Source organism: Mchenga conophoros, linkage group LG12, assembly GCF_057382185.1.
Source record: "Mchenga conophoros isolate Kocher_MC1m ecotype Shallow Benthic linkage group LG12, M_conophoros_male_GT1.1, whole genome shotgun sequence".
Classification (NCBI taxonomy): domain Eukaryota; kingdom Metazoa; phylum Chordata; class Actinopteri; order Cichliformes; family Cichlidae; genus Mchenga; species Mchenga conophoros.
In genome coordinates, this window is record NC_140537.1 from 14,598,995 (window position 1) to 14,613,940 (window position 14,946).

Genomic DNA, 14,946 nt, shown 5'->3' on the forward strand with positions numbered 1-14,946 from the left:
CAGATTGAATGATGAGCTGCTGCATTGTATCCTCAAGACTGTAGTCCGAGAATCCTGCCTCCTCATCACCAAATGTCAGACTGTCGCCCGAGATGACTTCCAGAAACTGCTCTCCACTGTGCCAGTATGAATATCAATTCAGCAGCACTTAAATGCTATCAATCCAGACTGGAAGATTGCATTCATACAATTTAAGATGGTTTCCCTTCTCTCTAGGTGGTCTCACCTAGTCTGCGCTACCTCATGGCTGTTCAGAACCACCTCCTCAGTAATACCATTCTTATCCGTCCGGATGATAGTGATGACAGTGACAATTCCCTACAAGGGGAAACAATGAAGGTACAGGTAAACATCCCCTTTAAATACCCCTACCTTTTTGAAAGTGGAGTCTGTGTGTGTGTCAATGAGAGACCAACACACCAAATGAAGCAATGGCTTTTGAAGTTCTTTAAGGGTAATGCTGAAGAGTTTGTGCGCAGTGCAGTTTTTTGTGATGTCATTTATTATTTGTTGAAAAACGGTGTGTTCATACTCAAGGTTACTGATGACAGCAATGAAACAGAACAATCTAGAGTTTGTTTTTAATCTGTTGGCATGGAGTATGTATTAATAGTTACATATTGAGTGAATGTAATTACTGAAAATCTTGGAAGCAGTGTTACGTAAGTGTGGGCCTACTCTGTGTCATCCTCAGGAGCTGCAAAGCAGCATCCTGTCCTTAGCAACCAAAATCCTGGTGGGATGTGATGAAGTATTGGAAACCCTACAGCAGGTCACCACTGCTCTGATTAACAGCGACATAGCTGACAGAGAAACCAGGTGAACTTTTAAATACGTTTGCTTGATTCCTTTAAAATCTTTTTACCACTTATGTTGGAACATTGCACAAAGACATTTGAAGCCAGTTTGTATCACTGTAAGACCAGAATGTACCTGTCAGAAATTAAACTAGACATGAAATTCGCTTTGTTGGGTCTTGTGTACTATATCACCATGAAAGAAGATTTAACTGAACCTGATTAATGCTGATCTTGTTAAAACAAAATGGAACAGTGAGGGAGGTGGTATTTATTAAAGCAGGTTCTTAGAATCACTGTGCCAGACTTTCCTCTTCTCATCTTGTTTTTTTTTTTCTGCTAACAGCAAAACTAAAATTTTCACTTGTTTTTTATCTTCATTTTGTTAAGGTTGAAAGGCTTGGAACAGATTACCAAGGCCACTATGCTTGGGCACCTGCTGCCGGTGTTGCTCACCTCTCTGATGCACCCAAACCTGCAAACCCTCACCCTCGCTGATGCCCTCATGCCTCAGTTGGTGCAGTTGGTGCTCTATACCAGCCAGGTCAGTTTTGTCAGTCAAGGAGGAGATGGTTCTTGTATATTTCCTTGAGTAGAAAAAGCAGCTGTTATTAAGTTGCTTTTTTCCACTCTGTTTTTCAGACTGCCTTGTTACTAAAGACTCAGTCTCCGCTTTTTACTGAAGAGTCTCTGCCTGCTGGTGGCTCTCTGGGCCAGGGAGCAAAGACATGCACTGCTGATGACAAGTGAGTTTTCTAGATTTCACCATAAGAATTAAGCCAGGGAGTGTTATTCTGCATAATAAATATTTTGAAGAGGTGATTTTCTTCATGGCACCGGCTGTGTCTTAAGCTCAATTTTTAAAATGACTAACTTATTTGTATCATAGAATTCTTGATGAACGTGAAGAGCCTGGCTTCCTGACAGGACTGAAGATCCCTGCTCCATGGGCTGCTGGGAAAACAGTAGAGACTGTGCATCCTGTAAGGGACAATTACAAATTCAAGGAGACCGTACACATCCCAGGAGCCCGGTGCCTGTACCTTCGCTTTGATTCTCGCTGCTCATCACAGTATGATTATGACAAGGTAATGACTCTTCCTGTGTACGAGCTGGAGACACAATCATACTTCACCTTTAGACATCTTTTTGTTCAGTTTCTGAAGAATGGTATTGTGGATTTTTTTTAAACAAATACATTCTCTATTATTATAGTTGGTTATCTATGCCGGTCCCAACACCAATAGTCGTAAAGTAGCAGAGTATGGAGGAAACACTCTGGGTTATGGCAGTCGCAGTGTCCTGGGAACAGGATGGCCCAAAGACCTTGTGAAGGTAATAAAAGCAAGTATGAATTATTCATTGATAGATGTTCATAGATAGTTTGAAGAGCTACATTTTGCTCTGTGTTCTGCTTTAGGTTGAAGGAGACACAGTGACATTTTCTTTTGAGATGAGAAGTGGACGTGAACATAATACCCCTGATAAAGCCATGTGGGGGTTCTCCTGCACTGTCAGAGCTCAGGTAACAATTCAAATGTCGTCAACATCTCTCTCTATATAATTTATTTATTTATTTTTACTTTTTGAAGTAGTCTGAAGATCCTGTATATCTTTTTTTGTTTTTACAGGAGTCATCAGAAGATGTCTCTGGAGGTCTCCCCTTTCTGGCAGACCTTGCGCTGGGGCTGTCAGTGCTGGCCTGCTCAATGCTCCGCATTCTGTATAATGGGCCAGAGGTGACAAAAGAGGAGGAGGCCTGCCATGATTTGCTCTGCTCAAAGCTGCTGCAAAGGTAACGGAGCTAAAATAAAATGTGTCCCATTAATAGTAACTAAATGTGATGTCCTACATGTAAGGATTACTACATATTCTTCTTCGGTATCTAGTTGAGTCACAGCTGAGCTGCTAGCAGCCTAAAATGAGTAAAAAGAAATTTCCCTCTAGGTGTCAGTGGCAGGTGGAAGCAAATGGTGCCATCTCTCCAGCCCTCACGCCCAGTCCTTCACCTCTGCCACTCACTATTGAGGAGGATCGGGAGTTCACTTACCCAGCTGACGTGCTCATCCCACCTCCAGGCCTTATGCCAGGGACCTACTTTGACTTGCCCCGAATTCGCCTTCCTCCGGGCATCATGTCTAGGCTTCGAGAAGTGTCCGGAAGGGCTCGACCACAATTCCGCCCAAGCATAAAGTAAGAAATTAATTCTTTCAGTCTTGACAGAGTATGGCATCTATATACTGTACATGGATTTGTCACTCTCCCTAAATGGTTGAGACAAACACCCCACTAATTTAGGGCTTCTGGTTTTTATATATTCTGAAGGAAAGTCAAGAGTCACAACAGAGTTGATATTAATATCAAGGTTTTTGTTCATGTTAATTCACTTCACAATAATTTTTAGCTTGTTCTTTGTTTTTTGTAAGGGAGGTGATAAGACCAGATGTTATGGAAGAGGTAATAGTATCTTGCGTGATCAAACATTTGAGCCTGGTGGATGCGCTTCAGTCACTCGTCAACTACCAATACCGCGAGGATCACACAGAGGAATATGACCTGCTCTGTAAGATCATGGCTGAGACCTTTAAGAAGATTAATGCTATGGAGCGGCAGCTGCAGGTAAGTTTATGCTGACCATCAAGGTTTTTTGAAAACAGTATTTTATCGATTAATTATGCTTGCAACAAGTGAAAGATATTGTTGTATTTTCAGTTTTTGTTCATGCTATTAAATAAGAGGTTAAGATTAGAATTCTTTATTTGAGCAGTTTAATTTATTGGGTTAATTTATTAAGCCAATTTTCCTCGGGATGAATAAAGTATTATCAATCAGTCAATCAATCAATCAATCAATCAATTGTTTAAGTTCAAATAAAGTTAATGTTAAAGAGTACCTACAAAAAAGAAATAAGAATATCTAATCTTTCTAAAAAGAAAGAGTACCTATAAATAAATAAACAGACAGACCTTAAGACAAAAAAGAGTGGAAGACTAATACTGTGTCTAATCATTTCCTGTGTTGCTTTCAGAGTGTAGCAGAATTGGAACAGAAATGGCAGAATGAGGTAGAGGAGGCCCAACAAGGAAAACTGGAGAACAACACGCCATTTTTTCACGACTACCACTTCTTTGAGGTAGACTGCCACAGATACACTAATTTCTGTAATCAACCAATGATAAGATCTCAGTTATTTAAGTCTGTTCTTTTTGTGTCTTTTTGGTTTTATGTCTCTCGTTTTTTTTCTTTTTTTTCTTTTTTTTAACATCACCAGAACAAAATGAAGGAATTGGAATTACTCTGCTCACTGAAGGAGGTCCCACTTGATTTTAGTGATTTGGAAAATGTTGTCCTTGCTTTGAGGCAAGTATTAATTATGTAGCTCATTTACACTTTTACAGGTCAGTTCGTTTTCTAACAGTATTTATTTGCAATAACAGGGAGAAGTTCTTTCAGGAGGTGAACAGTAAACACATCAGAAGTAGCAGCCCTCTTGCTAAAACTAAAACTCTGGTGAAAAGTCTAATGAACCGCACTGAGCTACTGCTCCATGTCACCATCGCTCCACATTGCAGAAGTCTAACCAGCACACCTGCTGGCACACCAGGCCCAGGTAAATGCGTATCTGTTTGTCTGCCATCTTTTGTTACAGGTGTTGTTTCCAAGTGATGCTTTGCTGGTTAGCAGGACTGAAATTAAAGATTTCTTTCTTTGAACTCGTGGTTTTCAAATTTTTGTTGTGCCCAAGGCACATCAACGAGAGTATAACTTTTGATTATACTGTCAGACAAAGACACGTTCAGGCTATTTGAGTCAAGCATCTTATCAGATTTTATTTTTTTTTTGCATGAGTGTTGACTGCACTAGCATATGCCTTACATGTATTACCTTTTCAAAGCTTTTCATACAATCTAACCAACTGTCTTGCTGCCGCTGGTTCATACCCAGTGTGTGATGGCTTTTTATTATCCTTTGAAAACAAGTACATTCAAAGTACTGCACCTGAAATTTAATAAGTCACCCAGAAGTGTTTGTGAAGTATAATGCAGTAATAACATATGGTTATGCAACTCACTGGCCACTATTTGGAAACCACGGCTTTAAATAGATGTTTTAGACCTGTGATTAAAATCATCTACGCTCCTGAAATATTAAGATTTAAGCATATGGCTACTGTTATGTAACTCAGACTTGGGATGTTTCTCCATTGGAGAAAAAAAAAGCAAAGTTTTTATAGGTATCTGTGTTTCTGTGTAATTAGATGTCAGTAACTGTTAAAGTTTGATTTTCACCCAGTTCTTCTTCTGTTTTTTCTCAGCCTCTCAGTCTGTGTCTGATGCCAAGACGGTGATCCCCATGGTGAAGCAGCCAGTCTTCTTGCGTAGCATGTCTGCACCTTCTGACTTGGAGATGATTGCTAACCAAGACTTGGAGTTTACACATGCGCCACAAAGGTATTCTTCTGTCTGTATTAGATAAAAGGAATGCAAGTAACTTATAGGAATAAAGAGTGTTTGACTGTATTTGCAAACCTTTTTATCTTCAGAAGGCGACACCACCCTACTAGTCATCGCAGCAGCTCATTTACCCTGCTGCAGTCTTTGGCCATAGAGGACAGCCGAGACAAGCCAACATACAGTGTGCTGCTGGGACAACTCTTTGCCTTTATTGGAACTACACCTGATCAGGCTGTAGGTTTTTCACTCTTGCCAGTGCTTTAAATTTATTGTTTGGCATAGATGCATTCAAATAAATGGATGGAATTCTGATTTGCATTAAGGTAATTTGTAGCTCTTTTGTCTGTAGGTCTCAAGCAGTAGTTTCCTGTCTGCTGCGCAGACACGTTGGCGGCGAGGCAGCACACGAAAGCAGGCGCTTGTTCATATGAGGGAGTTGCTCACTGCTGCTGTTAGAGTTGGTGGAGTCACCCACCTAGTAGGACCTGTCACTATGGTACTGCAAGGTGGACCAAGGTAAGACTAGAGGAGGAACAGCAAATGTAAATTTGAGTGTACTCTGATTATGCACACTGATGAAATATAAGAATATATATATTCTTGTAGTTATGATTTTGAGCTGTCAGGTTAAACTATAAACAAACATTTGGAATTGTGTTGTTTTTTTTTAACTTTTTGTTTGTGTGCCATCTGTGCAGGATTGAGGAGCTGACCTGTGGGGGAATGGTAGAGCAGGTGCAGGAGGCCTTTGGGGAGACCATGACGTCTGTAGTGTCACTATGTGCACGCTACCCAATTGCTTGTGCCAACAGTATTGGCTTACTTTGCACAATCCCTTACACCAGGCAAGCAAACCTATTTTAACTTATCTCGTTTAATATTCCTGCAACCAAGGCCTTGATTGCTTACCCTAATTTTTTACTTGTGTTATCATAGGAGTGAGGAGCAGTGCCTCGTTCGCAGTGGGCTGGTTCAGCTTATGGATAGCCTGTGCAGCTTAAGTGGGCAGAGGGAATGCAGTTCAAATGAAAAGCAGACCAAAAAACAGAAGGTGGCCACCATGGCTTGGGCAGCCTTTCAGGTGCTGGCCAACCGATGTATTGAGTGGGAGAAGGTGGAAGGTATGAAAAGTTTGTAGATACTTTGATCAAATTCCTAAAAGGCTTTTTTTTTCATGCTGTAAGATGAAATATTATGATTATTGTGATGATGGATTAACAGTCTTTGCTTTTACTCTTCAAAGGTGGATCTACAGATGCAGTTCATTCAGGTCTGGCAAGACAGGTATCCAGCCTGCTGACCAATCACCTGGCAAGAGCCACAGAATGCTGTGGGAATCAGGCAGCCGGCAATGATGCGTTACAGGATGTGCTCAGTCTGCTCAATGATCTTTCCAGGTAAAGTTTATCTCATGTAATTTTTCTGTGTGTTTTGGGTGTTCATGGTAGCACTGTCATAATGTAGTAGCTAAAAGAAATGATGAGAAACCATGATGTGTAGAAACACTGAAAAACTTAAGTTTATTTATCTTAGCTTTTGGTGGATCAAGATTTTTAGCATGGACATCTGCTGAATCATGGTGATTATAACTGGGATATAAAATGAGATAAAGACTGTAATAAATCTAATAAAATCTAATAAAATTCATAATATATATTGAGGATATTAAAATGTAATTTATTTTTTCTTAGGGACAAAAGCAAAGTGAATAAATATTACTGATATACACAGAACTCTAAATATCACATTGCTATATTAGGGCACCAATCTGCAGTGACTTATTAAGCCAGCTGCAATACCAGACACACCTGGGACTCGAAGCCAATGATTGAGTAGTGCACTCTAATGGAACAGCTAGCGGTAACTCATGGTGCAGAGAGAAGCTGAGAAGCCACAGAAAGAGTTAATAACAAATCAGCAACTATACCAAGAATTAAGTCCTCAACAGTCAGCCTCCCTGCAGTTCTTGCAGTTCTACAGCATACTGTAATAACAGCCAAACAAGAGCATGTGAGAGACAGAGAGAAAAAAAACTCCAGTTCACTTTGTGGTTTTGTTTATCGAAGTGAGTCTCCAAGTGTGTGAGAGAAGTAGCTACAACAGTAGAAAAATGAATGCTGGTAATAATGGTCACCTTACCTTAGATGATCTGAGGCTGAAATGTAGTAGTTACTGAAAGAGAGGAGAGGCATAAAAAACTGGTATTGAGACTGACTCTATAGCTATATTGGCCTTGGATTGTGCGCCATGTATTATCATGTTTTTGTTTTTCTAACACTTTTTTTTGGTTATTAATTATCACCTGTTTTTGTATATCGCAACACCGACAATTCATACAGTGTATGTTTATGTTTTAGGAGCCACATAGGGAAAGCCATCCTGAGCCAGCCAGCTTGTGTCTCCAAGCTCTTGTCTCTTCTGCTCGACCAGAGGCCCTCACCAAAGCTAGTACTTATCATCCTGCAGCTGTGTCGTGCTGCCCTGCCGCTCATGAGTGTGGAGGACTGCGGTAATGTGGCTCTGCCCTCGTGGAGCTACTCCATTAACACGCTAGATGCTGAGCAACAAGATGCCAATGATCCAGCCTCGCGCATTGCTGCCTTGCTGCTAGCCAAGCTGGCAGACTATGTAGTACCAGGTTTGTCTCTCTTACCTAGAACCTCTAAATGCTGTCCACCATCTGAATAAAGGCAAAAATGGTAAAGCAACTATACTGGATGGTTATAAAATTGTCTTCTCCTTCTTATTCCTATATTCTATTTGCCAGGCTGTCAGACTCTTCTCTCACCCAGCTCCTCTGAGCCAGACACAAGTCTCTCTCGTGCCAGTTCCAAAGGAGCTCTCAAGTCTGATGATGTTGGGGAGGAGGGAGAGGCAGTTGATGGCAAGCTTTCGATTTTTATCCACAAGAGAGAGGACCAGTCATCTCATGAGGTTTTACAACCACTCCTTAGGTATGATTTCACCTCATATCTTTGTTTTGGGTTTACATTTGCAAGCTTACTCTGGGTGTTTCTGACTTTACTGTTTCTCCACTCTTTCCAAAATGTAGCAGCTCTGAGGGGCGTCCCTTTCGACTGGGCACTGGAGCAAACATGGAAAAAGTTGTAAAGATGGACAGAGACATGACAAAGGTAACTTAAAAATAACTAAACCAGAACCATAAAGTGCCTGTTTTTTTGTTTTTTTTGTTTTGTTTTTTGTAACTGCCATCTTTATCTCTGTCCTATTTTAAATGTTATTTAGAGTGGATGCTGTGAGGTGATTACAGAAGAAGCATCTGCTGCCCTGAGGAAAGCCAACAAGTGGGCCCAGTCTGGTCTGATAGTGAGCGTTGGTCCACCTGTGGAGACTTTAGCCCAAGAGACTGCTGGGGGCATTACTGCTGGCGACAAGAAGAAAACTGCTCAGACTGCTGTTTGCAGAGACAGGAATGCCGAGTTGGCCAGGTGCTGTTTCTGTGATTTAGACATTTTATACAAAATGAATCATTTAATATTTGCAGTCATATTTGCAAGTGGATACTGCCAGGTTGTAGGTGTATGTTGCAGATACATATTCTGATCTTTGGTTGTAACATTTCTTCTTAAAATCTGCCTTAATTAGGTCAGACCCGGTACGCCCATTTATCAGTGGCCATGTTGCCAACAGCATGGCTGCAGAGGTCATAGCCCTGCTTCATAGTCTGCTCACTGCTCCTGAGTCCAACACTGCTCAGATCTGGACAAGCACTGCTGAGAAAGTAAAGCATTATCCTGTTTCTTACCTCCATATCAATGATTATACTTGATATTGTTTGCTGATAGTGTTTCTCATGGCTGTTTTGCAGGTTCTCTCCCGGGCGCTAATGTTTATCCCTCAGCTGGGCAAGTATGCTGAGAGTATTCTGGAGAACGGCAGCAGCAGTGGCAGAAAACTGGCTAAACTGCAGGCCATTGGCAGACAGGCTGTTGCTGCACTCTGTGCTCTTGGAGGCTTTAAAGAAACTATCAAGATTGGTTCTGAGGTTCAGGTTAGTTCATATATCAAAGATACCACACATTATTATTGCATATATTTATCAAGATGGTGTGATCCAATCCATTGAAACCACTGAAAAAATGAACTACTGTCATTTTTTATCGTGCTTCCTTTGCTCTGCAGGTGGTAGGTAAAGGAGTGCTGGGGAGTGTGGGTATAGTTATGTCTATAAATGAGCAGGAGGGCATCGCTACTGTGAAGTTTCCGTCTTGCGAGTATAGGAAAGCTTGCAAAGCTTCAGATATCCTGACAGTACCAATATCACGCCTCTGCACTCCCAGATCTGAGGTAAGAATTCCAACAATAGGTTATGTACAGTTCTTATTATAGGCCAAAAGTGGCAATCTGATTGTCACTTTTGGCTCTCCCCACAACAGGCTCTTCCTCTCTATAAGCTATCAATCACAGAGAAGGTGGTACAAGCTGTGCAGTCTATGCTTCTGCCACAGGAGGGCAGTCTCTCTATTCACACTTCTTTACCAGCTACCGGAGATGGCTCCAGCCCGGTAATGGCTGCAGTGCGCTTGCTGGCTGAAATCAGAACTAGGTGAGTAAATAGTAATGCAGGTAACCTTGTGCATTTTGTCTGATTGGTCAGGTCTGTGTCAAAATATCTTGGGGTTTGAATTTGGAATCAACTTTTGAACTTTTTAGTCTGAGTCTCATACTTGCATTATAAGGGGAAACTATCTTATATTTAAAATGTAAACCCCTTCAGACTGGAGCATCATTATGTGATATGATGTGATGTTGTTGTTTTTGTTTGTTTTTTGTCAGGGCGTGTCTGGTGATGGCCCAACTTCTAGAGGACAGCTCCTTCTGTGAAGAGTTCATTCAGCAGTGTCCGGCTGCTGTTGAGGTTCTCAACCTGGTTGCCCAGGAGTGCAGCCCTGGTGAGCATATACAGATATGTCATCAGCTGGTACTTCTCAGCACCATACCAGTTTAGCAACTGTGTGTCTGACACATTTCTGTCATCTTGTGCAGGAGAGCGCCTTGGCATGGTTGAAGCTCAATGTGAGAGAGTAAGAATGCTGTATCGGGACTGTGCTCGTCCACCACCTCCACCACTGCAGACGGACAGACGTCAGGTAGGGGCTCCTAAATACATAGACAAATAAATACATAGAGGTTATTTTGGGCTCCTTCTGTCTTTTCACCTTTGATCTGCTTGTCTTAACAGCCAAAGGAGATTACTTGGTGTCCATCCAGAGTTTTCCCTCCAGTCCGTGCCTGCATGTTTTCATCCCGTCTGACCTCTGTCACCTTCTTGGCTGATCCAAGTGCTGGAGGAGGGCTTCCCAGAGGCACTTTCATCTACGCAACCTCTCCCGTACCAGTTCAGGTGGGCACATCAGAGGAATCCACTCCTGCAGTATTTTAGTTTGTTTGAACAAATATCAACGATTAGTATGAAATATAATTATTCACTTATAATTTATTTATTTATAATTATTTACTTGGAGCCTGTCCATAGTTTAAACTTTTCTATCTTTGTCCTTGCAGGCACCATCGTTTTACTGGGAGATAGAAATTGTCTCCTATGGAGACTCAGAGGAGGACAGTGGGCCAATTGTGTCTTTTGGTTTTGCACCTGAAGCAGAGAAAAGGGATGGAGCATGGACCAACCCTGTTGGCACATGTTTGTTCCATAAGTATGTAGCTATTAAAGCGAAGATACTCCCTTTGGATTTCCTCTGCTCTGTTTCTCTTACTTGATTGCTGACTGCTTTACTCTTTTTTTTGTCATGCTGTCTCTGTGTGCTTGTCTCCTCTCTGTCTGTGTGTGTCAGTAATGGTAGGGCAGTGCATTATAATGGCTCCAGTCTGCTGCAATGGAAGAGTGTCAGGCTGGATGTGGCTCTACTTCCTGGTGAGACAGTAGCCAAAATATCTTTCTTTCCATATTCAATCGATCATTTCTTTTGTTTGATTTACACAGCTTGGAAATCCATACGGCAGTCTGTTATGGATTTGAAATAAACGTTTTACATGCAATGTTGCTTACCAGGCTGCTCTTTCAAAAAGCTGATTGAAAAGCATATCTTGCTTTCTTAACTTAATCTAACTTGAGCTGTTTCCTATGTTAGCATGTTTTAAAATGTGTCATGACCTGTTCACATCAAGCCATTACTGAGATGTGGATGTTCCATCTGCATGAACACAGGTGATGTAGCTGGAATTGGATGGGAGCGTTCTGAGGGCACTCCACCTCCACCTGGTCAGGCCCCTAAAGGCAGGGTGTATTTTACCTATTGTGGTCAGCGGCTTAGTCCCATTCTTGACGATGTAGCTGGTGGAATGTGGCCCCTGGTACACATTCAAAAGAAGGTGGGTTTCTGCTAAAAAGGGCTCATTTATATTTGAACTGCTCTAGGAAAATGTACTGGATTATTTATATGCATGTATATATTTATATATTGACTTTCTCTATATTCCTTTGCAGAACTCAAAGATACGTGCCAACTTTGGAAGCCGGCCTTTTGCATTTGCTGAAGGCCAAGCACACAGAAATGCTGCTGACTTGTGTGTAGACCTTGCAGAAGAAATCAGTGCAAATTTTGAAGCACTGCCCTTTGCTATGGCCTCAGACAGCGATAATGATGCAGGCGCTAGTGTTACTTCGGACTCTGGTTCTCATGGACCCCCTTGTCGGATTGCAGCTGTTGCAGTTGCTCAGCAGCGTATGTCTCTTGTCATCTCGCATTCCTTTTCAATAATTTTTTTTCTTCCTTGTCGATTTGTATTTTTGCCTCATAGCCTAGTAACCTTTGAATATTTGGCTTTTGCAGAGTACAACAGTGACCAGTCCTGCCTTTATAAGGTGGAGCTGAGCTATGAGAATCTGGTCACCTCTGGACCCGACCCACATCCTCCCCCTATTGCTGATGATGAGAGTGATGATGAGGATGATGATGATGTTCCAAGAGTAAGAAAAGTCTGCAATGCTCAAAATTGTGTTGGAAAAAGTTTTAAGCTTAAGTATTTCATGACTGAATTTTGATTTGACTTCAGGAGGACCACTATGCCCTTCTGGTGAAGGCATGGGAGACAAAAGTGTTCCCCACAATTCGTAGACGGTTCCGTAACGAGGCTGAGAGGAAATCGGGCCTGGACCAAATCAAAGGAGCTCTGCAGCTGGGTAAATAACTTATATTACAACATGGCCAAAAAAATCTTGCGTGCCACTGCAGCTTTCCATGACAATAAACACTTAACCTGTGCTGCTTTAACTTTATGACCCTTAAGATGTTTTTGAAAACTAAATGGAGCGTTAATTGCGTCTAAAAGTCAAAATAATGTCATAATAGGAAGAACGTTTTGTACATGTTTATTTAACCGCCTTAAGGTTTATTGCTGATAATTTAGGTTCACTCATAGACCAAGGAATTAAGTATCAAATCAAATCAGACCTCAGTTTTAATACTACATGCTTTAATGTGCTTCATGATTTGATGATGGGATTCTTGTCATCAACCCTCATTAAATAGATGTCTGAAGTTATAAAATTAATCACTTACCAGACTGTCTACCTGTACGTAGAGCTGAGACGCTGTTTCTGGTTTCAGGTATGGTTGACATTGCGAGGCAGACAGTGGAATTTCTGTATGAAGAGAATGGTGGCATTCCTCGAGATCTCTACCTCCCAACTATTGAGGATATCAAGGATGAGGCCAACAAGTTCACTATCGACAAAGTCCGCAAAGGTATGAAAGGAAATAACATTATTTCATGAAGCACACAAAACAAAGTCTTTAGACATCTGTACTAATATTGCACATAGTTACTTTTCACTTGCTGCCACTAGGCTTGAATGACCTTATTGTAATTTCCAGTGGGGAAAAAAAATCAAATGTATATACAGTGGTCCCTCGTTTATCACAGGAGTTGCGTTCTAAAAATAACCCGTGATAGGTGAAGTCTGCAAAGTACCCAGGAGACACGGCATGAGATTGATTGACAGTGGTCTACAGCCAATCAGGACACAAACACAATGTGCTGTTAAAAAAAACAAACAAAAAAACCATGCAAAATTGCACAAAAAAAATCCACAAAACAGCGAGGCCAGGAAAGGTGAACTGCATTATAGTGAGGGACCACTGTAATATGATGTGATGTCATTTAAATGATCCTCGTGGTGATGTACTGTTTCAACACAGGCTTGACTGTGGTCATCCGATGTCCTGACAGCAACAATACCAACAGCACAACAGGGGGAACAGCACTGCCGAAATTTGCCATCAGGGGCATGTTAAAAACTTTTGGTTTGCATGGTGTTGTGCTGGATGTGGACTCTGTAAGTATACTCATTTACCATTATAAGCGTTTTCTATCTTAACAACAAAGATGCTGATGAACAAACTGTTTGCTTTGTTAAGGTGAATGAACTGGTACAGGTGGAGACATACCTGCGTAGTGAGGGTGTGCTTGTCAGGTACTGGTATCCAATTGAAATGCTGGAACGCCCACCTGCTGGATCTCGCCGTACTGCAGCTAATGGCTTGGTCTCATTAGACAGTAGCAACATTCAGATTCACAGGTAACATGTGAATCCAATGAGGATAAATATGAGACGTCTACATGCTGCACAGAATCATTCATGCAGCTCTGCTTTATTTTAGGGAACTTCTTCGCTGTGAGAGTGCACTGGCCAGATTATACTGTCGCATGGCCTTGCTCAACATCTTTGCCCCCAAGAATCCGCACACCTTCACTCGTCTCTTCCACATACCTGCTATCCGTGACATCACCTTGGAACACTTGCAGCTTCTATCTAACCAGCTGCTGGCTCCACCCCTCCCTGGTGAGTGTGGCTATACGATATTATAATGAAACACCTTAATACCATGTGCATATTCTATTAGTGGTAAATGTGACAATTTTTTTCTTCCTGCAGATGGCACGATCAGTTCAAGTTCTGTTCTGCTGGCTCAGTCAGTATTGCACAACCTTGAGGGCCAAAGTTGCTCCCCCACAGACCTGTTTTACCAGGGCAACGCTCAGCCAATCCGGGAGTGGTTGACAGTGGCCATCACCCGTGCCTTGCATCAAGGAGAAGAAAGCTTACTTGAGCTTACAAAGCAGATATGCTGCTTTCTACAGGTATGTTCTGCCAATCTGTTATTAATTTAATACATGTATCTCAGGGTGCATGTTTACAAGCTGTTACAACTCTTACAATTGGGGTGATTCTTGACAGAATGCACCAGAGCAGTTTACATCTGAGGAGTTCCCAGTGTCAGAATCCAAAGTAAGCATGGATGTCAGCTTTCCAGGAGCTGCATTTGTGATCGTGTCCTGCAAAGAAAGCCAGCTAGGCTGTCGTAAAGAGTGAGTTATAGTGGTTTATTAAATAACAGCTTTAATAAAATAAATAAATAAAAAACATAGGAGAGAAAACTTAAAAACAAAATCAAATTGATAGCAAAAATGACATCTTAATCTTTTCTACTCCATTAGCTCAAGTCTGTACAAGGCCCCTTGGGCTCGAGTCATGGTGTATGGCCTGGGTCACAAGGTGCGGAGAAATGGCCAGCTGAATCTGATGGAGGCTGTGTGTTATCCTCTGGATGCTTCACCTACCAACACAGGCCTTATTCCCCCACCTACCACCAATCAATATCCTTCTGTTATGATCCCTACTGATAAAGTGCACATCAAGCTTGGTTAGTATC

At 41.6% G+C, this 14,946-nt stretch overlaps 1 protein-coding gene across 2 annotated transcripts in view; it reads left to right on the forward strand.

Moving 5' to 3' along the window:
* hectd4 (HECT domain containing E3 ubiquitin protein ligase 4) overlaps positions 1-14,946 on the forward strand; it is a 39,003-nt gene that overhangs the window by 11,395 nt on the left and 12,662 nt on the right. For both annotated transcript variants that reach the window (XM_085293924.1, XM_085293925.1), the window contains exons 16-59: positions 4-124; positions 217-345; positions 695-819; positions 1,188-1,341; positions 1,440-1,543; positions 1,687-1,885; positions 2,013-2,132; positions 2,218-2,322; positions 2,429-2,592; positions 2,745-2,990; positions 3,224-3,416; positions 3,826-3,930; positions 4,069-4,161; positions 4,239-4,407; positions 5,113-5,248; positions 5,341-5,485; positions 5,601-5,767; positions 5,950-6,096; positions 6,188-6,372; positions 6,495-6,648; positions 7,609-7,889; positions 8,019-8,205; positions 8,304-8,385; positions 8,498-8,700; positions 8,858-8,993; positions 9,081-9,263; positions 9,395-9,559; positions 9,649-9,818; positions 10,049-10,164; positions 10,259-10,362; positions 10,455-10,616; positions 10,778-10,926; positions 11,065-11,144; positions 11,439-11,602; positions 11,718-11,955; positions 12,064-12,200; positions 12,287-12,413; positions 12,841-12,978; positions 13,432-13,568; positions 13,651-13,811; positions 13,894-14,075; positions 14,169-14,374; positions 14,472-14,602; positions 14,732-14,937. In XM_085293924.1, coding sequence (XP_085150050.1) covers positions 4-124; positions 217-345; positions 695-819; positions 1,188-1,341; positions 1,440-1,543; positions 1,687-1,885; positions 2,013-2,132; positions 2,218-2,322; positions 2,429-2,592; positions 2,745-2,990; positions 3,224-3,416; positions 3,826-3,930; positions 4,069-4,161; positions 4,239-4,407; positions 5,113-5,248; positions 5,341-5,485; positions 5,601-5,767; positions 5,950-6,096; positions 6,188-6,372; positions 6,495-6,648; positions 7,609-7,889; positions 8,019-8,205; positions 8,304-8,385; positions 8,498-8,700; positions 8,858-8,993; positions 9,081-9,263; positions 9,395-9,559; positions 9,649-9,818; positions 10,049-10,164; positions 10,259-10,362; positions 10,455-10,616; positions 10,778-10,926; positions 11,065-11,144; positions 11,439-11,602; positions 11,718-11,955; positions 12,064-12,200; positions 12,287-12,413; positions 12,841-12,978; positions 13,432-13,568; positions 13,651-13,811; positions 13,894-14,075; positions 14,169-14,374; positions 14,472-14,602; positions 14,732-14,937 — 6,806 coding nt within the window. The remainder of the gene's footprint in view (positions 1-3; positions 125-216; positions 346-694; positions 820-1,187; positions 1,342-1,439; positions 1,544-1,686; positions 1,886-2,012; positions 2,133-2,217; positions 2,323-2,428; positions 2,593-2,744; positions 2,991-3,223; positions 3,417-3,825; positions 3,931-4,068; positions 4,162-4,238; positions 4,408-5,112; positions 5,249-5,340; positions 5,486-5,600; positions 5,768-5,949; positions 6,097-6,187; positions 6,373-6,494; positions 6,649-7,608; positions 7,890-8,018; positions 8,206-8,303; positions 8,386-8,497; positions 8,701-8,857; positions 8,994-9,080; positions 9,264-9,394; positions 9,560-9,648; positions 9,819-10,048; positions 10,165-10,258; positions 10,363-10,454; positions 10,617-10,777; positions 10,927-11,064; positions 11,145-11,438; positions 11,603-11,717; positions 11,956-12,063; positions 12,201-12,286; positions 12,414-12,840; positions 12,979-13,431; positions 13,569-13,650; positions 13,812-13,893; positions 14,076-14,168; positions 14,375-14,471; positions 14,603-14,731; positions 14,938-14,946) is intronic.